Genomic DNA, 22,851 nt, shown 5'->3' with positions numbered 1-22,851 from the left:
ACTTGTGTTATGCCACCATCCTACATGCAGACAGTCCAGCACCCCTGTGTGTGCTCAGATGGTGTTTGGGGGAGCTCATTAAAGATACCAGCACTGTACTTCAGTCACCTGAAGCAGCAAGTACTATGTCTGGGATGATATATAAAAGAAGACCTTTGAAAGCCTCAAGATATTTCTCACAAGAATACAAATGCCAAGCAGCTCAGTTTGACCCGTCTAGTTTTGCATCCTATATAACAATCTCAAGTCTGCTGATACATGGATATTCCTTATTGCGAGTCCTGAGGCTACTTCAACAGTTACCGACTGACTTCTGACCTAGAGAGAGGCTGGTTATCACAGTTTCAGTGGACTAATGATGATGGAGAGCTTTCATTACATTTCAAAATGAGTCAGTGCACATCAGTCAGTGTTTTCCACATCAAGGCACAGGGCCAGAGCCAGAGTTGCACAAAGTCTGCACTAGCCATAATATTTACACTTCTTTCTGCTGTGTATGGGACCCAAGTGCTGTCCCAATAATTAAGTGCTAACTGCAGCCTGGAGAACACAGAATGTTACAGAAACTGTGTAGCTCTGTAATATGGTATTGCCACTCCTAATAATAGGCCATATTGTAAGTTTACAAGGCTGTGAACCTCAGGATGGACGTTTGTCAGGCTTGCTCTGCCTGAATTTTCCTTAACCTGCCTAAATAGTATATAGTAAATTTGAATGTAACATGAGGCTTTAGACCAATGAAAAGTGAGCAACATGTAAAAGTGTGTTAGGAAATACATAAAAATGAGCCCAAATAATTTCAAAGGGAGGAAGAAGAATTTACCTGCATGAGCATCACATTTGCCCTGGCAAATGACTCAAAGTGCTGACAGCTTGAAATAACATCCCTACCACAAACAGTGGAGTGGAACCACCAACTTTACAACTCAGAGGAACCAGAAAATGCTGAGAATAACAGCAGGAAAAGGGGTAGAAGCTACAAAGGGTATGTACAACAGTTTTATAATATCATATTATCACTAATGAATTTTTTCTGAATAGAAGAATAGTTGTTTTTTTTCTGCAGTAATACAATCAGGATTAATAAATCAAGTATTAAGGATGAAATTGGATTAGTTTTCAATTTTGCTATCAATAAATTCTTGGCTCTATATTTAAGGTGAGCTTCTCCTTTGCCTATAAACAAGATTTTGAGTGTAGCATTATAACACTAGGGTTTGTCGTTATTTCCAAAATAAGCTGGTTTTAGAAACTAAAACAACTTTCCTGAGCAAAGAAAATGAAATCTCCACTTTTCCTTCAAGCAGGAGAAATTTGCAACTTAATCTTCTGCTTGCCAATGGAGAGGATCCGTTTTTTGTATGTTCTTTTGGGGTCTTTTGGAATGAAAAATGCTACATTATTATAAAGCATTCTCCTAATGTAACTCTCTGAACTAAAGCTGGCATTCATGAATCTCCTCCTGCCCAGAGCACAAAGTCTGACACAGTTGTCAGACTCCCTTACTTTAAGAGAAACCCAAGGTAGGAGCTGCAGGATAATTTCAGGTCAGCAGTTAGGTGTATGAACAGAGAGATGGGTAGAAGGTCACAATGTGCCTAAATGAGATATAAAGATCCCCATGCAGTGCTTATAGATTTTCATTTGTGAATGAAATATTCTGAGCCTGTTCTACAGAAAAATGAAAACACCCAAATGATATAATCAAATTCTCCATATTGAATACAAAAGCATATGTATAGAAGAAAACAAACAGCAGCAAAACCCCATCAGATCAAAATGCTTAAAACATATACACTCTTCTCCTGTGTTGAGGATGCAAGACGAAGGAAGCACATATAGCAGATGCTAGTTTTGTCACTTACTCTGCTACTGGAAAAGAACTGTGGACAATAAAGGCAATTTAATGTTGCAAAACCAGCAAAACTGTGTTGAGATGTGTAAAAAGTAGTACCGTGTGCCAGAAAGAAGCATGAATTCTTCCATCTGCTCAGTACTGGGGAGCCCAGCTGTATTACAGCACCTGATTCCTGCCCACAGCATGGAAAGCAAAGAGCTATTGGAGCAGCAGATATCTAAAGCTCATGGTCTTGAGCAAACCTGTATAACAAATGCACACAGGGCTATTGCAAATAAAAAGATTGTTTATGTGTCACCATTATAGTGGACAAGGCCAAGAAGTGATGGGCTTCAGTGAAGGGAAGGAATATTCTCATCAGAGATAAGGCCAAATTTGCTACTAGCAGGATAACTTCAGTACTGTAGTGGATTGCTGGGAGGTCACAGGGACTTTTATCTTCATCACTCTTGAAGCAAAAATAAGCAAATACTGGAAATTATACAAATAGGAAGGAGGGACTTGAGAACATCTGGAGAACCCTTCCCCTGCAGATTTCATTATAAGCCCAAATCCAATGATATATACAGAACAGAAAGGGGACCTAAACACTTTTGCATAGTTTTCCAGTATTTTTCAGGCCCATGGTGCTCATTAATTGCCTTGAAGTTCACTATACACCCAAACCCTATTTTGTTTTCTGTGCCAGAAAACAAGTGATGGGAAGGAGTTCCCTAGCTGAGATTCCAGTCTCAAACTCCCTATCATACAAGATCCTTCATTACACTGGATTTGGTGCTGATAGCTAGAGGTACAGGCTGTAACTGCAAAATCACATCTGCCCTCCTTACTGCAGAGAAAAAGATGAAAATGGTGTGGCTGGCATTTGCTTCCCTATCTGGTCATATCCTCTTTTGGCAACACAATGTAAGGAAAGGGGAAAGGAAAATAATTACAATCTCAACTTGGGGAAGGTTTAAAACAGAACAAGAATAGCAGAAATAGACACTCAAATCTAATCGGTTTGAGACTATCTGCAATGTGACCGCCATAAAAAATACCTGCTCCAGTTTCAACTCCACCATCCTCACTAGTGAATTAACAACTCTTTCCTAGAAGTCCCGCAGGGACAAACTGCTCCTTCCACTGCAGAGTTTTCTGATGAAAATCATGCTTTTTTACAAATCTCAACTATTACTTCATCATTTTCCTGAATTGTCTGGCAGAGAGGTATTTAAATTCTGGAGCAGCTAGGAAATAAAGAAAGCAGATTGATTCACATTCTGTTCCACTACTCTGTTTGCCAAAATGATTTTTTTATCAGACAGAAGAGGAAAAAAAAAATAACAAAAAATAACAAAAAACCAGAAAAAAACACAAACCCTAAAAAACCCTGGAAAACCACAGTTTGAGGCCTGATAATTCTCTTGTCAATTTCAAGCCATCAAAAATTTTTATGGCTTGCTTACAATATAAACCCTTTGAAATAGGATTTACAGAAGAAATTATGCCAGAACTCCTAGGGCATATTATCCAGTTGTTCCTCACATGAAATTAGTGCAAAATATCACTCTTTCATAGGCCACAAACATTGCCAACAAATAAGACTGGCAGTAGTTGCACACTATCTGGGATTTTTGTACTCATTTTTTCCTATGGAAACACAACTGCTTGATGTGGTTTTAAAGCTCCAGAATTTTGTTCCACCTAATCTCTGTATTGTCTTGTTTAGCTTGTTTACGCCTTCCAGGGAGCACCTGCCATGTTCCTAGGCTGCCACAAGGCAAAGAAAACATAACCTTCATGAGTGGTTAGAGCCAGCTGATGTATTCCCTATCTGCAAGTTTCACTAGTTACACATAGCCTTCTCATCCCTCCCACTTAGCAGTCACTATTTATCCCTTCCTTGCTTTTTTCCAACTTGTTGCTAAGCTCCTGCTATTATTATAAATGCCAACCAAAGAGATTGAATGTAGCTGTGTGCCACCTCATTCTGTCAGAGAGGACAGAGAGTGTCCTCAGAGCCCACTTGCCAATCTTCAGTATAGATGGCAAGGGAAATTTCCAATTGGATCCTGGGTGTTCCAGTGCATAGGTTTTGCTGAATAGCCTTGAAGAGATGGGATTTAAATTGTATTGAGGGTATTAGTCTAAAGTGAATGAAGTGGAGGGTACACTTCTCATTTATATCCCCAGAGTGATAAATGTGAGAGTGTGATTTTTTTTCTCTTTCTAAGGCAAAGAAAACGGGAAACCAACATGGAATTCAGACACATGAGAAATTGCTTATGAATTTAGATGATAGTTCAGCAGAAATATATTGTACATCTGTTCATTCATTTTAATAAAGCAGGGAAATGACACACTGCTGGGGCTTTTTGAGAATGCTAGTATTTTTAAATTATGATCCTATAATAGTAGCATTTGCAATGCTATCCATACTTTATGAACTTAAGAAAAATAAGTTTATGGAATCAATGAACTTCAACCCGTGGTCTGGACTCTGGGCATTTAAAAGTGAGTAAGATGCTTCCTGAATACTTACAAATTACTCCAGTAAAGACACTACAACAGCTTTACCTAAGTAACACGAATAACTAGCTGTGTAAATGTTCACAGACCACACTTATTAGTTCTGAATAAATAATTCAGATGTGCAATATGTAGCTGAATGCATTTCTTTTTGCTGACTAGTACCTAGAGTTTGCACTTATAGGCAGCTACAGCCTAGTACTTCCCTTTGAAAATAGCTTTTTAAGAAACAAACTAGATGCTTTTCCTGATGTGTGTACGCATGGCAACACATTTTACATTCTGCTGTACTCAGGCAGGATTATTACCTTTCTCTTGCATCTCCCATAACACAAAGACAAGAAATGAGAAAAGTCATGAGTCGAATACAATCACTTCATTGTTTCTATTTGGCCATTATTTACAAAGATGACGTACAAATTTAAGAAATAAATGAGACTGCAGGGGATGTCACATTTTAAAAGCTTATGTTTTGAATTTTCAAACAGATCACCACAGGAAATAATGAATTAGGAGTTCTATAATAGCTGTCATGTTTCCTTTAAAAGCACAATAAGTAAAATAATTAAAATTCTATTTTAATTGATTGCATTAGAGCAATTATTACTAGAATAAGAGAATCCAAAACTGGTTAGATGGTCACATATTACCTCATTGATCAACTGGGATAATCCTCATTCAAGAAAACAATAAAACAGGCAACCCTGACATCCCTGAATAGTGGTGAAGTTCAGTTGAAATCAGGTGTCAGAATCTGAGATGTTTCTTTGTAATCTACCTTACACTCTTTCCCACTAACATGCCAAATGACTGTCTGCTTAAATATTTAATCTTCTTAAAGCAAAGACTTCACAGAGGCTATGCTGGAACCTAGTGTTTCTAAAAGAGGTACCTTATTGCTAACATCTATATCTACATCTACCAGCATGTGAGTGTGTTTGTGTGCTCTGTATTGCTCACTCCAGATTCAGCAGGCAGTCCAAAAACAATCTCAACAGGCAGTCTAGGTAAACAAGACTTATTGTAATTTGGTTTTCTCATGAATACAGAAGAACTGAAGAAAAGAAATACCTCTGGGACACAGAAGACCCCTAGGCAAACACTTACCATCGATGGAAACCGTACAGATTTATTGATTGGAACTGCATTTTAATCAGATGGCTGGAGGAAAGAAAACAGTTCCTGGAGACTGCCAGTCAGCCCCAGCATGGGGCACGATAAAACTGTTTCTGCCATTGATATCAGGCAGTGGCTATATTAGAGTAAAAGGACATTAAAGAGTTCAACATCTGCAGGCAAAGTTGAATTTATTTACTCATGGCTTCAATTATTATTTAAGATAGAAAACCTGAAAAGGTCAGAGCTGCTAACTTAGAAAGCATGCCTTTCATTTGTCTTCAAACATACATTTTTTTTCTTAGTTTAGTTCAGCACTGAATCAATTAATCAGGTACAGTGGCCTCTGTTTTAAAGTACTAGCTGTATTATTTTCAAATAGATAAGTAAAAACAAATCAAATTTCATTTTGTATTAATCCATATTAGAAAATGCAATTTTAAAACAATAAAACATCTGGTCCTCAGTTTAGGTAGGCAAACATCTGTGTGCATGTGTTCCTATGCATACAGATATGAATGTGTATAAAATAAGATTTACATTATAGCATAGTCCTACATACACATTTCCATGGAGCACTTCGGATGGAAGCCATATCTTGGGTAGAGACAGCTAAGAATATCAGTACTATAGCTAAACCTTTTTCCTTTATATTATTTCAGCAAAAGATGACTGTTGGTTTAAATTTATATTTATTTAGCAGGATTGATTTTTCCTATGTATCTTTTGAAAAGTTTCTCTCATAACTCCTTAGATTTTTCAAACTTTTTTAACTTAAAGACTGTTTTCAACCCTTTAAACTTGTTGAGGACAGCAGCGCTCTCCTTACCATCCATCTTCTAAATGAAGAAAAATCATTGATCTAAGAATATCTGACAGTACTACATAACGTATGTGCACTGCTGGCCTCCGTGACTGAAGGTGGTCAAAACAAATGAGCTGAAGAGGAGGAAATAAAGCATAAAAGAAAAAAAATGAGATGATGTGTGGCAGCAGACAGTGATGGTACTCGGTTTATAGAAGGCAGGCAAAGAGTGTTCATAGACTTTTGCGAGTCATAGCAGACAGTTTAAGTAAGTCATGAAAACAGGATGGTGGTTCCTAAGGGAAGCAGATGGGGAGGGCATGAAGAATAATTCACTGGGGGACAGCATCAAGGAATGGAAAAAGGATGATCTCCAAGAAATAATACTGAAGGAGTGAAAATATGGAACAGAAAGGTAACCATGAGATGAAAATGGTCAGAAATGTAGTTTTTTATGAAATACTAGAAGAGTTTTCCATATAAAAGGACAGTGGAGAAAGTGATGAACATAAGAACAGAGAGAAAGGGACCTCACACTCAGCAGATTCAATGGATATATCACTGAAATTAGTCTCAGTGAAGTGGGACCTGGAAATGAGAGAAGAGGTGCATTTAAGGAACACTGAGTATTCAGGCTCTGTGAGTCAAATGACAGGCTCAAGGATTTTGGAGAGTAAGTTAAAAATAAGTTAATTATTAAAATTCAGAGAAGGTTCCTTACAAGTTGTTGACTAACTGCTAGGCTTGAAAGGGAGAAAAAACAAAGTGTAAGAGTATTGTTTGGTTGGTTGATGAAGCAGGAAGAAGGGATTTTGAAGGATAACACAAAAAGACAATATATTTCAGTGCTGGGCAAATTAAGTATCAAGAAGACTAAACAAGCAAGTAGCTGGAAGAAACCTTCCACGGTATGCAGAGAAGTGAAGAAATATATCTCTATAAAAGCTTCATCAAGCTAAGTGGAAGAGGAGAACACAAACTAAGAAGGACCGGCCATAGAGCAACAGTATTGGAGGCAAATGAGGTCAGGTATCTAACTGGGATTCAGGGATTTTTCACAGGAACCAAAGTCTAGACCGGGAAACTGAGGATAACATTCAGACTGTAGTGGTGGGATTATACTTTTTGTTGTGACATATGGACTGGGAGCACAGGGGAGAACATTTGTTAAAACAAATAAATATTAAGTGACTGTTAGACAGCTGGCTAGAGAAATGGCTACCCTTTAAGAAAACAAGCATCTGGGACTCTAAAGCAAACAAGTCCTGGAAATAAGCCAAAGTAGAAAGTACAAGTTTATGTATAAATTACAGTCCTGGACCATTTTCTTCAAAAGAGACTGTAACTGCAAAGTTGTGTATGAATCCCCTAATCTGTTCTGTTTATTTTTCCTCTTAAATGTCTCAACACTGTTTTTATTCCAGTAAGTTCAAGAGATGATCAACCCTACAGTATTTTATTGCTTTCCAAATGAGTCTCCTTCATAACACTTACTAACAATTTTGCTTGAATAAAGTAAAGCTCCTTTTAGAATGGTGATTTTTATCAGTTCACTATTTTACTGTTTCAGAGCAGAAGGAAAAAGGATATTTTGTCTAAATAATCCTGACATTTTGATTCGTATGCACAGATGGTTAGCAAATTTTGTAGTAGACAAATCAGTTTTAGTGTTGCTGACAAAAATCTTAAAATCTCACTTGTCAGTGAAGAAATTGATAAACTGATCACAAAACTCATTCCACTTTAGTGGAATGACCTAAGCAGTCATATAACTATTATTTTTGTATGAATATACTTCAGCTTTATAAATCCCTTCTGCTCATATAAACTGCAACCATGATACCAGCTCACACATATTGTATAATTGCTATCAAATAGGGTTTTGTCTGGAGCAAATTGAATATGTGAAGATCTATAGTGTGTTATCATGTTTAATCCTACTTTAAAAATAGAACTCCTACAGATGCTAGTGGCATATTAACAGTGTGGGTTTCTTAACTCATGGGATTAGAGTGATACTTTGCTACACATCTAACAGTTCCTCTATTTATTACTCCTCAAATCATCTGTGCTGTGTCAGAAAAGGAGATTTAGAGTTCTTGGTGTTTCTGTTAAAATTCCACATTCCACATGCAAGGAACTGTAACCCTTTATGTACATAAAAGTCCTTTCAAGCCACAGAAAATATCTGCTGGTGGCACCGAAAAAGTAATTCCTTGTCATCTATTCCTCAGTGCCTGCCCACCAATTTACAAACTGTTAAGGTTGAATGAAATAACAATGATGTAAGAGCCACTCTGCAATGAATACCCTGCATGGAAACAGTGTTTCTACGCAGAATTTAGGATTTCACTCAACTGGATGTTACATAGTCAAATGAGGTCTCCCAATTCAGAAACCATAAGGTAATTTCACACAAGAGACTGATGCATTCTGTCGCATCTTGACCTGAAAATAAGTGTGTGAAGTTTCTTTGAAGTTTGCGTGTCACCTGCCTACACTCAACATTGAAGGTGGAACTCCTTGGACAGTTAACGAAGTACAACACGCTATAAATTACTCTTGGAGAACAGTGAAATAGTAAATTTCCAGAGGAAAAGAAAATTAATTTCTCAGGCAATAGACACCAATTTTAATATTTATATTAAAATTGAAATCTCTAGAAAGCACTCCTAATTTGATTTGAACGCAACTGCAAAAGTCCATCTGGAGAGAACATATTTAACTGGAATATCACATTGCCATTCCTAGCAAAGACTGCTAATAATTATGTTTATCCAGCTTCCCTGAATAAGTGGTCCAAGAGTAGATCTGGAGGCATTACATTATCTTTGTTTAGTTTGTGCTTCTCTCAAGAGTCTTTGTTTGAGCTTTCCTTCCTTCCTCTTTAATTTCTACTATCAAGTTACTTGCCCACATATATTTGTGCTAGATGTAGTCAAAAGTCTTGCTGCTATTGGTTGCTTTGTAATTCTGACCTTAATATCTATTGTAAAGTTCACACTTCATAGACCACATTAAGGGAGCATGTTAACCTTCATTTCTTGTAGAAGAGAGAAATAAATTGTGGGGTTTTGTGGCTTTTTTGTTGCTCACAGTGTTTGGATATTTGCTATTAGCAGAAGCAGATGGAAGAAGTCTTCAGAGGATAGTTAGCATTGGAATGGTTTTGTGGTGAGAATTCACCAGCTGTAGTGAGAATTGCTGTTATTACCACTGAGTTTGCTGCTGACCTTCCAAGCATAACCTAAGGGTTACAAAAGGACTCACACAGAGGTCTGCATCAGGACTGCTCTGATCACAACAAATCAAGGAGACTAAATAAAAGGTAGGAAAGGAACACTGGAAACCAGAAAATGGAAAAGAAAAGGACCAGCAAAAATACAAGTTTACTATGTGAGCTGACTTCGAGAACAAGAATGCTGGGAAAAAATTCAGATCTGGAAGAACAGTGAAGTGGCTTTGTGTTCCTCCCCAGTTTCACACTGTTAGAGTGACCATTTCTATTCATAGAGCTTTTCCTTTACTTATACAAGTGTTTCTTTCAGATTATGAAGCAGGCACTCTGTTGTTTTATATTCCACTGAAATGTGTTTATCTGGAGATTAAGTAGACAACTTCATGTATTTCATGACCTTGGTGGAGAGAAACAAAGCAATGAAGTCGCCCCTCACAAGCAAAGATAAATGTAGAAGTCTGCTGCCTACTGCTATGCAGTGCATCCAGCTCTAATTATGTGGTAAGTGGATGGGCTCAGTGTTAAACATATTTTGCAAAAGTTCTTTAACAAAGTGCTTATACTGGTTATGCAGATAGTGTGCTGAAAGCCACACAAATACAAATTATCATGCATACGGTACAAATCTGAATGAGTACAGGAAACACTGGTCTTCCAAACCCTGTCCTTTGCTGAATGGTCCTCTATTTCAGCCAGTGCACAGAATAAGCGTGTTTGTTTTATTTCCTTTCTCTAAAGTTATTCTATTTTTACTTGTAATGCTAAAGCAAAGTGCTTGTTTTTAAGGTCATTGGTAATTCAATCCTGAGTGATGCTGAGCATTTTGTATCACACAAAAAAACCTCAAACAGCTAATTCTGATAAGAACTGACATGCAATATTGAAGAAGAAAAAAAAGTAACAAAAAAGGTAATTTCATTAGCCAGATTATTTAAATAAGTCTTCCAGATGTCCTTAGCTTGGTATCGCCACAATGCCATTCAGAAATATTAACAAACATTCTTCTTGATCACGGGCATTTTTCCAAGCTTACTTGAAAGTAGTTAGGTTAAGACAACAGAGACACATTTGTAATTCTAATCCTTGAACACATTGCATTATTTTCCATGACCAAAGAAATTAAATTCTGCCTTTCAGGTGTGAAAAATATACCAGCTAATGTCTTCCATTTGTTTTCAAGAGGCTTTTGGGCACCTGGAGTTTCAGATAAGTCAAGTGTGTTAGTGAACTGCTGCAAGGGTATGAAGTGGAAGTAAAGCTGAGTGAAAAGGTCAGTGCAAATATTTACCTAGTGTAGGGGGCTTCTGAAGGTTAAGATATGCTTTAGGAGCCTTCCTAGCTGTATTTACAGATTTAGAAAAAAGCAAAGAAGGCCAAAGAGTTCATCTCTGATGATCCCCAGCCATCCTGAAGCTGCCAAAGTTTACTAACATCTGTAGAAGCTTTGCCCTGCTCTGTTGAGTTTCTGTATGAATTCTGCTTTCTCTGAATGTAAATTGTCTCACAGTCAAAAAAATGGGAGCCAAATCGAAATTCCAGTGTGCATTTTGTTCATGTGATTTTGCTGAAATGGTTTTATTCATTCCACAAAACTCTTTCTCATGACAAAAGCAGTACTGGAGACAGTTTGCTCTGATTTGAACAGGCTGCTAGAATTTAAGAGTGGCTCCCATAACATTTAGGCCATAGTATAGCTCTATTTCTCAACTGTTAACCTGGCAATGGCTTCTTCTCATCTCTTCAGATCTACTGATTGCTGCTCAAGTACCTCAGCTCAGTCATCTGGCCTTCTGATATCCAGCATGAGAGAATGGTACCTGAAATAGGATAAAGCCAGATCAGCTTGTTCTCACCACCTTCCTGAGTGACACTGGCAGCTCCTGTCTTTGCCTCTATTCAGTCTGGATGATTCAGTGACTTCCTTCCCAGAAGGAAAGCGAATCAAGATCATGGTCCCTCAGCCCTGATCCTAAACTGTGTGCTAGTTGGACAGCACTCTTTGCTCAGCTTAGCACAATATGATCCTCCCTAGTGTTTTCCCTAAATCAGATATAAGGGTCTAGAGTAGGAGAATCATAAGCCATTAACAGAATTAGTGTCCAAAGATAGGGTCCTGCTCACTGACAAGACCCACAGAGAAAGGAATAAAGTTAAATAGGAGTCCCAAAGGGCAACATTTTCACTGAAAGACAAGGTAAGATGGACCAGGGCTTATGTTCAGATCCCTGAAGGAAAGGTGAGATTTATTGGGTTTAAACATGAAAACTGAATGGACAGGTCTGGTCTGGTTAGTAAGGTATGTCTAGCATGGAAAATAACAATATCATGTCTGAGAGAGACATTTTTGTAAAAGAATTATGGCAAAGGTGGCCAGGAGGAACCTTAAAAGCGCTTTATATGAGTACTTGGTCCTCAACATGATTTAGCCAATACCAAGAATCAAGACAGGGACTCTCAAAGCTACAAGCATGTTTCTCCACAACCTGAGCTGCAAAATAAATCTCTCCAGATGGTATCTGAAAGCCTCATATCCTCTTTGAACCATGAGCAGACGGAGATACAAATTGTACTCCAGGGGCTGTCTTACCCCAGAGGGTGACATAACTGGATCAGAAGACAGCGCTGGAAGCCATCATAAATCATGATGACAAGCAACCTATTCACTTACAGGTCTCTATAGGAATTGGTGAATCATTTCTTAAAGTATACATTAGTCATTTATTACGCTTTTATAAACCATTTAACAGGAGGTATTCAAAATGTGAGGAAATCATATTTTAGACTTAAGACTTGCAGCACTAGTACAGCTCAGATTTCACTCTACTGATGTTTTTTCTGTTCACAGGAGGCAAGCTTCCTTGTTTAACTGGAAATTAATTTCTAAGAACATAGATTCAAAGAAATCTAAACTAGGAAAAGTATTTTCCCATATCTTACTCTCCCTGATGTGAAAAAATTCTATTTTACATTGCTTTGTCCCAGGAATGGATAACATTGAACTGGAAGTGGCAAAAAGAGGAATTGTCTCATAAATGAGATTGTTCTCTGGCCAAAAGAAGGCCCTGTTTTCTTAAGTGCAACTGAAAGCACTCTGACAAGTCCCACTCCTTTTCAGCGTTCCACTACTTTCAGGGACGTACTGCTGTCCCAGATCTGTGATGAAGGACAGATGGGAGAACTAGGTGGACTGTAGAAAAATCATCCCCTCATTGCATTCTTCTCTCAAGTGTCTGAAATAATTTATTATGGAAAGACAATATATATATTAAGGGGAAAAAACGTGTTACTACAGAGCAGCAACGGAATCTTCTTCCTTGGGAAGGACAGAAGGCAGAAGACAAATATACTCAGTGGACTCCCAGTTTTGAGCATGTACTCTACATTTAGGAATGATGTAAGACCAGAAGAAGGAATCGTTGGACTGGTTTGTTTTTTTTACAGGAGGAGAGGTAGACAAGAATGGGTCAAATCTGTACCATTGTTATGTTGAAACAATGTTTTTTTTCCTCCACTATGTTTTAGGGAAGATCTGCGCAGAACCATGACTACAGGAACAGATACAAGAGAAGGATTTGTCAGCTTGTGTCTTCCAGCAGATGCTACAGTTAATTTTTCATCGCACTTCAACTACAGTGTCATTATAGTGAAAGCGAAGTAACTGTGGTTACTTCAACCATGGTAACTACTATGTAATAACAACTATATAGTTAATACAGTCTATTAATTATAGACTAAAATGACTGTTTTACAGTCATACTACACTGGCATGGTCAGTCACAGACTGTTAAAGTGACACTAGAAAGTAATTCTCATGTTTCTTAATGTGCTAGGTATAAAAACAATACTTTGCACCATTAGCGTTCACTCACTCTAATTTGTTTCCACACAGTTTAAATATCCTGCAGTACACAAACCAGGTATCAGATTTTCTAGAATGATCAATTCCTATTCATTGCTTTGCTTCATTTGTTATTTGCACATAAGTAATCCCTTGCTGCTGAAAAAAAGTTGAACCTAAGGCTTGAAATTGCTGGAAAGGAAATGCCAAGTTGCTCTTTGTGATACAATATACATGATGTATTCAGTAACAATTCACAAAATTAATTTAAAAATTCTTTTATGTTATAGAAATAAGGTTGTAAATTTTAAATAGAGGTCACTAACATTACAAGTATCTCTATTTTCATTCTTTATAATTTAAATCTGGCACAATATCCCAGCTACTGTGACCTTTTAAAAGGTAGACCTTGTTACCTGGGATTTTTGGAGGAGCTTTTAAAACATTGCTCTTTTAGGCATTAGAGATTAAATTATTTAAACCCCCAGAGGGAACAGGGTACTGTTTGCATGTCTGAATTGATTTTTGCTCTGTTCAGAGCCTATTATGAACAGGAAGGAAAGGTTGGAACCAGATGATCTTAAGGTCCTTTCCAACCTTAACTACCCTATGATTCTCTGGTTCTATATATACATGAAATAGAACAAGTCAAAAGTGTGTATAGCATGATGGGACAGGAACAAAATGCTTTACTGGGCTGAATCCCATAAAGCAGTGTCTTATACATTAACCCATCAAAGTACCTGGCAGGTGCTTATAACCTTAAGGGCTTAAACTATTTCTCTGAAGTTAATGGAAGTGCTTTGTTGGATCGCAGCCAGATTGCTCAGCTTCTTCTGTGATTATGCTCTGACACACCATCAACAAAATTTTTCCCTAAGCATGAAGGCCATAACTGCACCCGAACGACCTGGGTGTGGAGTGCAGGTTAAAAAACAGCGGATGGAAAAATAGGTTCACTAGGTAAGTGCCCCCTTTTCCAGCAAGGTATACATAAACCCAGTTGAAGCTACTGAATGCTTACAGCAGCGAAGGATCATTTAGACCTCTCCAAAAACATAATTAAAGCCGATAATGAATATTTTGAATAGGTGCGTAAGGGCATGACCTCCCAAGAGCAAAATACAGTAAATGGAAGTACGCAGAAGTGTATTATTGCTTAGGGGTAGATCCATTAAGCTTGATTCTGGATAAACAAAAAGGAAGAGATTGGTCAAGTGGCAAAAGATAAAACTCATCTTCAGTGGACAGAGCTATACTCATGCATGGCTGAGACTGCCTTGTACTGAGAAACCAAAGAAATATCTGCTAACGTATATAAGACTTCCTGGAAATAGAAATATGAAAAATTTCAATTTTGGAAAAAGCCATGAAAAAAAAAAAATCATTAAACTTCTGCCTTTATGTTAACATTATTGAAATAATACATGTACTTACTAAAAAACTTATAGCAATGCATTCTGCGTTCTACAACACACCATTTAGAGCGCAGTCTGGGGTACCCAGTCTTGCACTCATACACTGCCCTGACTATTGAACACATCCAGCTTTCGTAACTTCACTGGCTTTCACTGTGTCCGGTCAGGAATGTATTTAACCCCTGCACTTACAGAGGAAGAGAACACATTGAAAACTTGGCTTAATTAAGCTTCATCAACAATATATGACAAATAAAGGCAGAGTTATTTTAGGTGGAAATTGTACTGTCAGAAGAAAACATAGGTCAGTAAATAAGCATTTGTTTTATAAAAGGCAAAAATGCATAGAGAAAAAGTAACTTTAAATAGAAGAAAGACAGCTGGGAAAATGTGTCCATAGCATAAGAGCCCAATCCTCAAGCAGCCAATCTCAAATTCAATAAAAGAGGTTGCACTCTGAAATCAAACCTTCAGATTTAATGAATTTGAGCTTTCTGCTTCAAAATTTATCTTGTAGAATATGTCTTTTTCTTTCAAGTCTTGTTCAAATCAGAAGTATTGCATCATGTGGTATACAACTGGTATTTTAAAACAACTAAATACATAAAGCAGTAAGCCAAATAAAGTGGTATTAGCTCTATTAATAGACACTCTTCCTCCTCTTACACTTCTATTTTAAATAGAGCATATGTTTCTAAAGGGGCCTGGCACCATATGTATAAAGACAGATTTTTCCTGCCTTATTCATGGAGTAAGAATATCCCTTAGCAAAGCAGCGGGAAGATTTCTGAGGTCATTAACATCTCTAAATAGTGAAAAGTTCAAAAACATATCACGATTCATAAAAAAAAAAAAGAAAAAATATGTCTCTATGGGGAAATTTGCATGTGATATAAAGTGCAAGAAAGCAACATAATGCTATCTCTTCACACCTGCTATTTTATTTCTATACTGAGACCACCAGACTTTCAAGGGTACAGAGTACCTTTTACTGTCTCAATTTCCACAGAAATAGATACTGCCTAGGCAGGCCCACAAGTTTTTTAGCATACTTGCCCAAATTACCAAACTATTAAGTCAAACAGAACATACTATTATAGAAATATTTCTTCTTCAGAAGAAATCTCAATGTCTGGAAATTCAAGTAGGCATGACTCTGATTGACATGAATTGCTATTAATATTGCTAATACAATCATTTCGCATTTCTACACTGACTGAGTTTTCCTTTTACATTTCATTTTACATTTCCTTTTACATTTATTTCACATTTACATTTCCTTTACATTTTTACATGTAAAAGAGGGCTAAAAAAAAATAAAAAAAAATGTTTTGAGTATATTTTAAGTATTGATTGTCAGGAAACAGCTTTCAGAGTATTAAAAGCTTGATTGAAAGGGTAATTCTAAGAGAATTAATAGTTTGATAAAAGCCACTTAGTTATCACTTAGGGACATAAAAGGTTTGAATCAGGCTCTCCATGGTACTTTCTAGGTGACTGAAATGTGCTTGCCAAATCATTTACTTAAGTAATAGTAGCAATTACCAATGATTAGTGAAAAATAATATTCCTGTTGGCAAAAATTGTCATGGTTTCTTGTTTGTTCTTTTTTTCTAAACAAAAAGAAATCCAGACCAACCAGCCAAACAAAACAAAAGCAAAAATAAACCCAAACCTTTCTCTAACCTTTTTTAAATCTGTTTCTCCACTTTGCATTTATGAAATAAATAATTATTGACGTGAAATTGCAGTAATTTGTTTCAAAGCTATCTGTTGTCAAATTGCTAAAATTAGGCTAGAAAAGAAAAACGAAACAAGGTAAAAACATACCTTAAGGAGAAGCTCAAGACTTCTATAGCAATAGGCTTTCTTTTTCTTCTTCTAAAACTACCTTAAAATCAGCATCCCTCAAGCTTACTTCCCACCTTTTGGGAATATTCCTTAAAATCTGCAGAGCCTCAGGAAACTTCTACAGGAAAATACAAACTACCTGTTATTAGGTAAAACTTTTGACACTGCCTCATCCCCTCCAGATACCAGAGGCAAAAAGAAACAATTAAAAAAATCAGATTAATAATAAATGTAGGAGAAGGAAGAGAGCAGTATGAGAAGGGCAGGAAATTTGGTAGATGCTTTGCCTGAAACCAAAAACATTGCTGTAGCACCATTATGCTCTCCTGCAGGCAGTGAATAACTTTTGGTTTGGTTTAAGTGTTTTGGGTTTTTTTTCCAGACTTTTCAGCATTCTTCAGTGGAATTCAACTTGCAGGGGAAAAACTTTCCTTGCAAATTCCACCTGTAGGTTCAATGTAGAGCTTTTAGGACTAGGGTTTCATTACAGAACTGACAAGACTAGCTGTCTCACAGGTGAAGCACTGAATCCAGGACAAAACATGTTGCTTTCATCCATGTTCCTGACCATTAATCTGGAATGTAGGCAAGAAGGAGTTTTGAAATTTATTAATGTAAAAAAAGAAAAGAGTAGCTTCAGGAAGGCTGTCACATTGAGCTAAAAAGATGTCTTTAAGTATTCTCTTCCATTAAGGAATAGTTTTATATTTAGAAATAAACCAGTTAGAATTACATACACCATTTTGTAGAACACAGATGGTAAACTCTTACCTCCTTCTTAGTAAATTCTGGTGCATGATCATTTTTGTCATCAATAACAATAGTGGCGGTTGCTGTACCAGATAGTCCCACATCATGGCCACCCAAATCCTTAGCTTCAATAACTAGTTCATATTGTGGAGTTTCCATTGTCTGAAAAAAAACCAAACCAACCAAACAGACAAAAACAGAAAAAGAAAGGTTAAAAACTCCAACCCACAGCAAATTACAATCTATTTTTAATTCACATTAAAATAATAAGTAAATAAATAATCTAAAACTTAATTTTATGTACTAAAACATAGCACAGAAAGAGATCATGGTTATCACAGTGCTTTGCAAAATCAGAAGCGCAGCTTTCTATGGTCTTCAGCTGCTACAATGGAAACCTTAGCTGGAATAAAGTATGAAGGAATACTATAATACTTGTAAACAGTACATAATCTACCCTTTTATTTAAGAAGATTTTGAAAGAGGAAAGAAATTAATATATACCTGCACTTAAAGAGTAAACTTGCACTTCAGTGCACCAAAATTTAGCAACTCGCTTCTTCAGTGTTAGGATAAGTATACAGTTAAATACTAATGTCACAATCTACATATAAATTCACTTTATTTTATTAAATCACATTAATTCTGTTTATTAGCATTTAGAATGGTAATCTAAGTTTGCTTCACTGTAAGAAACAAGAAAGCAGTTTCTAAAATGGGTAGACTGCCTGTTATTGTACAAAGCAAATGTGTGTAATAAAAGTAATGATTTACATCTATGATATCCAAGTCCTAAGGCATGGTTACTTATCTAACTGCCTACCTAATGCAGAACCATATAGCACAGGTCCATTGTAAAAGCCATACTTAATTTTCCTCCACTGAAAGACAGCTATAACTTGGAAAAAACCAATTGTGGCTACTGTTCTGCTAAGGGAATGTGATAGCATTTCTTATTCAGCTCTTGCGTCAGGCATGAAAGCACACCTGTTTGCAAGCTGGACAACGGGATAGTAATACATCCCATCAAAGGGAGCTGTGATCAGAATCAGAACCTGCTCCCACGGAACTCACAGAGAATTTTGACATGGATTTCACTGGAGACAAGAGTGGGCGCTTAATTAAAATGATTATTGTCGCCATTTGTATGGCTGCCTTGTAAGGAACCATCTGCCCAAAGGCCATATGTGCTGCGTCATCAGTGGAGGACACAGATGAGAAAGTGCTGCAGAGACCTTTAAAACTATATGGTAAGAATGTCAGGTGTGCTCAGGAATGTTTTTTCAAACACTTAAAAATAAAGCCTGGATCACAGGGGCAAAGCAGCACAGTGATGCCTGAAAGGGTGGTTAGGGCACCACTGCTAGAGGGCTAATTGAAACTCAGACCAGCTCTAGCGGCTAACTGTGTTTATAAGAACCAAGGTCACACATCTGATACATCACACATTCTCTGTCCTTTATCTAAGGCTTTTCCAGAGAATTAACATGCAGCAACAAAACTGGTATGAAACTCCATATAGCAGCACAGTGATCTATGTCTACCACCTGTAGATAAAGCAGAATCAAGGAAGCTGTAGTAGGGCTTATCCCATAGCAGAGAACATAGAATGTTTCAGGTTGGAAGGGACCTTTAAATGCGATCTAGTTAACCCTGCACTGCAATGAGCAGGGACATCTTCAACTGTATCAGGTTGTTCAGAGAGCTCCATACAACTTGACCTTGAATGTTCCCTTGGATGAGTTATCTATCAACTCTCTGGGCAACCTGTTCCACCGTCTCACCACTCTCATCATAAAAAATTTCTTCCTTATCCGTAGTCTGAACCTATCCTTTTTTAGTTGAAAACCATTACTCTTCGTCTGATCACAAGAGGCTCTATTAAACAGTCTGTCCCCATCTAAAGTCTCCTCCAAGTACTGAAAGGCCACAATAAGTCTTCCCAGAACCTTCTCCGGGCTGAACAACCCCAGCTCTCTTAGCCTTTTTTTATAGGAGAGGTGATTCAGCCCTCTGAGCATTTTTGTGGCCTTCCTCAGGACTCACTTGAACAGGTGCAGAGGAGCACATGTAATAAGGAGATCCCAACTCCATAGTACTTGGATCCTGAAGCATTTTTAGGCCACAAGAGAAGCAGCCATGTCACATGTTCATCAGATCACCTATTACAAAGTTATTTATTTGCATGTCTAATCCATCAGTCAAACCAGAAGATATGCTTAGTTCTAAAAACATATGGACTACTAGAAAATCAGACACCATTGCCACGTAGGGGATCCTAAGAAATGGATTTTCTTAAGTTTTACAACATTATTCTATGAAATTAATCTCAGAAGGCAGCAAATCACAAACAGGATTTTGATTTATAACACCATAAATATACACAAAGAAATATTACTGACATGTCTCAGACCCAAATTCAGATGACAGAGTAGAACAAAATTTACAGGTTTTATACATTTATTTTCTAAAATGTATTCAATGTATTAAAACCTGAATGGAGCTTTCCCCCCCCTCCTCTAGGAGAAGCTTTTTCATTATTTTGATTAAAAATTTGTTATTATTGTATGGAAAACTTGCAAAGCCATTTATCACTTCATGTTTATAAGCCTCTTTGCTCAGAAAGAAGCCAATTTTTATTCACAAATTGGCCTTTTTTCTTTTAAAAACTGTCCCATTTTCTATTGAAAGGAGGTCCATTTATGCTAGAAATTGTCTACTGCAGCAGAAATTTCTGTGACAGGAGTCCAATGTTTAAGCTCACAACAGAATGTGAAAAACATTGAATTTTGAGTAGCATTTCATATCATTATGAATACTTCACACTTTCCTGCAAAGCAACACTTTCTACATCTAGTTCTGTCACCAAATATTTGCTTTGTTAGAGAAAGCAGCTCCTAACAGATCCAAACCCAGAGCAAAGGAGTGTTCCCATCAGATACTATTTTCACTAAGAGATTGCACAGAAGGTTTTTAGCATCTCTCATACATTAGCCCAGTTAATTCAGGCACTAGTAGCAATTTGGATCTGTGTCATTTATTGCACTACTGGTAAATGCTGGGGCACGAGAGTGGAGATCTGTGGATAAAGTGTAGTTCCCTCTGCCGTTACTACCTGTTCCTCAGCTGATGGTAATGTGGAGGGCCCAGGTCTGTGTTGGGGCATCCCTGAGACTGGGGGCTGCAGTGCAAGCTGCCACAGCAGCCCCCTGGGTTTTCCCTCTTCACTGGGCTCAGCACCTTTACCTCAGTACAAGGGATAAAAGGGGAGCACTTGGTCCGATCTTGTGAGAAATGGGTGCTCCTGGAGGGGGCAGTGGAGAAGAAAAGCAGTCTTCCTTCATCTTCCCCATCCCTGCTACACTGTGCAGGTAAGGGATATGTATACAAATATATATACATATATACACATATGTATAAATATGTACAACATGTATATATTGAGCAGAACTCACTATCAGTAGTATTTTTGGACCCCACGATTGCTCTCGCTGTTGTCCCACCATGATGTTGCCTGTCACTAAACCCAGGCCTCCTGCTTCTCAAAGCAGTGACCTGGCACCTCTTGCAAAACCAATCTGATTACTGCCATTTGGATAGTGAGATGCTAGCAACATAAACCTGCAACAACTCCCAACATAAAACGGATAACACATGATTTTAATAAACGAACATTAAGTCACTGCTTCTGTGGCTTATTATTTATCAACTGTGGCTTTGTGGAGTGAAACACTGTTGAGAGGGTTTGTGTAATTACAGCAGGAGAACCATTCCTGTCCCCATAAATTTTCACTCCAGTCATTTAGCCACTGCAGGGGTGACACTGGCAAATTGTTTGGTTTGCCAAGGAGGTGAGCTGTTCCTTAAGTGTTTCCCTGGAAGGACTTCCCACTGCCATTCTCACCAGTGTTAGCATACTTATCAGATTTCTCTCCCCTGCTGCCTTGACATAACTGGTGCAGCACTAGTAAAGCAATGAGAAGCCAGAAAGGCACTTTTTCAGATCCCTGACAAAGCCAGCAGGATCTAATCACAACAGAGGGAAATAAACAGTTCAGTGCAGCTACACACAGGTGGAACAAACAAAGTGGCTACTTTTAGGTAGTGCTGAATTAAACCAGATAATGATGGACTCCAGAAACAATCTCTCCAATGTTTCCCCCTGGCTGGGTGTCCCCCATGAAGTGCCTATAACTTCAACCACTGCTCTCCTGTTACTGTAACACACCTATGAACTGCACATCCAGAAAAACAGTGGATGTGCAATTCCATTTGCACATCCATTAGTATCAGCACACCCAATACTTCATTTGACACTTCAGTGCTTCATCTGAAACCAACTGGGGAGAACAGGAATTCCCAACTTTACATTAAGTACTCTGTTGCTAAGATCAAAGCAAACAGTAGGTGGGAAGCAAACACCACATAGAATATTCAAAACTCTTGTAAGGATTTGAAGTATCCTTTTAGGCTATTTTAATACTTATTACCAGTAGAGAGAGGGGTTTACTATTTTGTGAATATTACTTTTTTCTGCAACAATGCAACTATGCCTCAACACTTCTGTTTATAATTCTTTTTATAAACTATGTATGGATGCATAATACTATATCAGTAGTGTTCTATCATATCATAGCTGTTACTAATGCCTTCATAATACTAACCAGATAAAAAAATTCTTACGATTTAAATAATTTCAGTTGACGCTAAATAAATGGTTGTGTTCATTTAAGATGATAATCACATATATTATGTACTGAATATCTCGTATTAAGACATAATCAATGTTCTTGTTGAGCAACAATATCAACATTGAATCTACCATTGTTGTAGAGTCTGCTTTCAGGATTTTGACAAACATAGAATAAAAAAAAATGAAGCAATGTGACTATTAGCAGTTCTAACAGACATAACGCTTTTATAATTGTAATATCAGCATGTATTTTACATGTTAATTGTTGCAGTATAAAAAGGGTAATATACACAGAAGCTTTAAATTCAGAGCTTGAATTACAGTTTGATGAATACAAAAGCCCAAAAATTTTGTAATGTAAATCCTCTTTAGCTTACCAATTTCCACTTTTTTTTTTGTATCACAAAGGAAGGTCTAAAGTTTAATCAGCGCAACAATGTAAGTCTGTTATGAAGAAAATCAATGCCTATTTACTACCCATAGGAGACATATAGTTCACAGGTATATCTGGAATCCAAAAGAAGATTAAATTTCTCCTTTAGGAGATGCTGTTAGAAAAGGAAATAAATTGCTCCAAAGTGCTAAATATAAATAAATTTCCTGACTATAAATATTTGTTTTCCATCAAGAGGAAATCTGTTACTTTTTAATACATACGATGTATAGGATAAAGAATTTGAATTCTTCAGAATGCCATAGCTATAGGGCTGATACATACGGATATATTTGGTTTATTTTTGCATGGAAATACAGGAACAGTATGTGCATGTTTC

At 37.3% G+C, this 22,851-nt stretch overlaps 1 protein-coding gene across 1 annotated transcript in view; it reads right to left on the bottom strand.

Annotated features, from left to right (window-relative positions):
• The window catches only part of LOC133208127 (cadherin-13-like), a gene marked incomplete at its 5' end in the record, with an annotated part of 145,811 nt that overhangs the window by 16,030 nt on the left and 106,930 nt on the right, over positions 1-22,851 (bottom strand). The window contains one exon of the mRNA XM_061345779.1: positions 17,407-17,547. Coding sequence (XP_061201763.1) covers positions 17,407-17,547 — 141 coding nt within the window. The remainder of the gene's footprint in view (positions 1-17,406; positions 17,548-22,851) is intronic.

The sequence above is a fragment of the Neopsephotus bourkii genome, unplaced genomic scaffold, assembly GCF_033783945.1.
Source record: "Neopsephotus bourkii isolate Nb327-2 ecotype Australia unplaced genomic scaffold, CSIRO-AGI_Nbou_v1 NB_242, whole genome shotgun sequence".
NCBI lineage: Eukaryota > Metazoa > Chordata > Aves > Psittaciformes > Psittacidae > Neopsephotus > Neopsephotus bourkii.
Note: the sequence above shows the minus strand (reverse complement) of the source record. Positions and strands in the feature narration are given on the sequence as shown.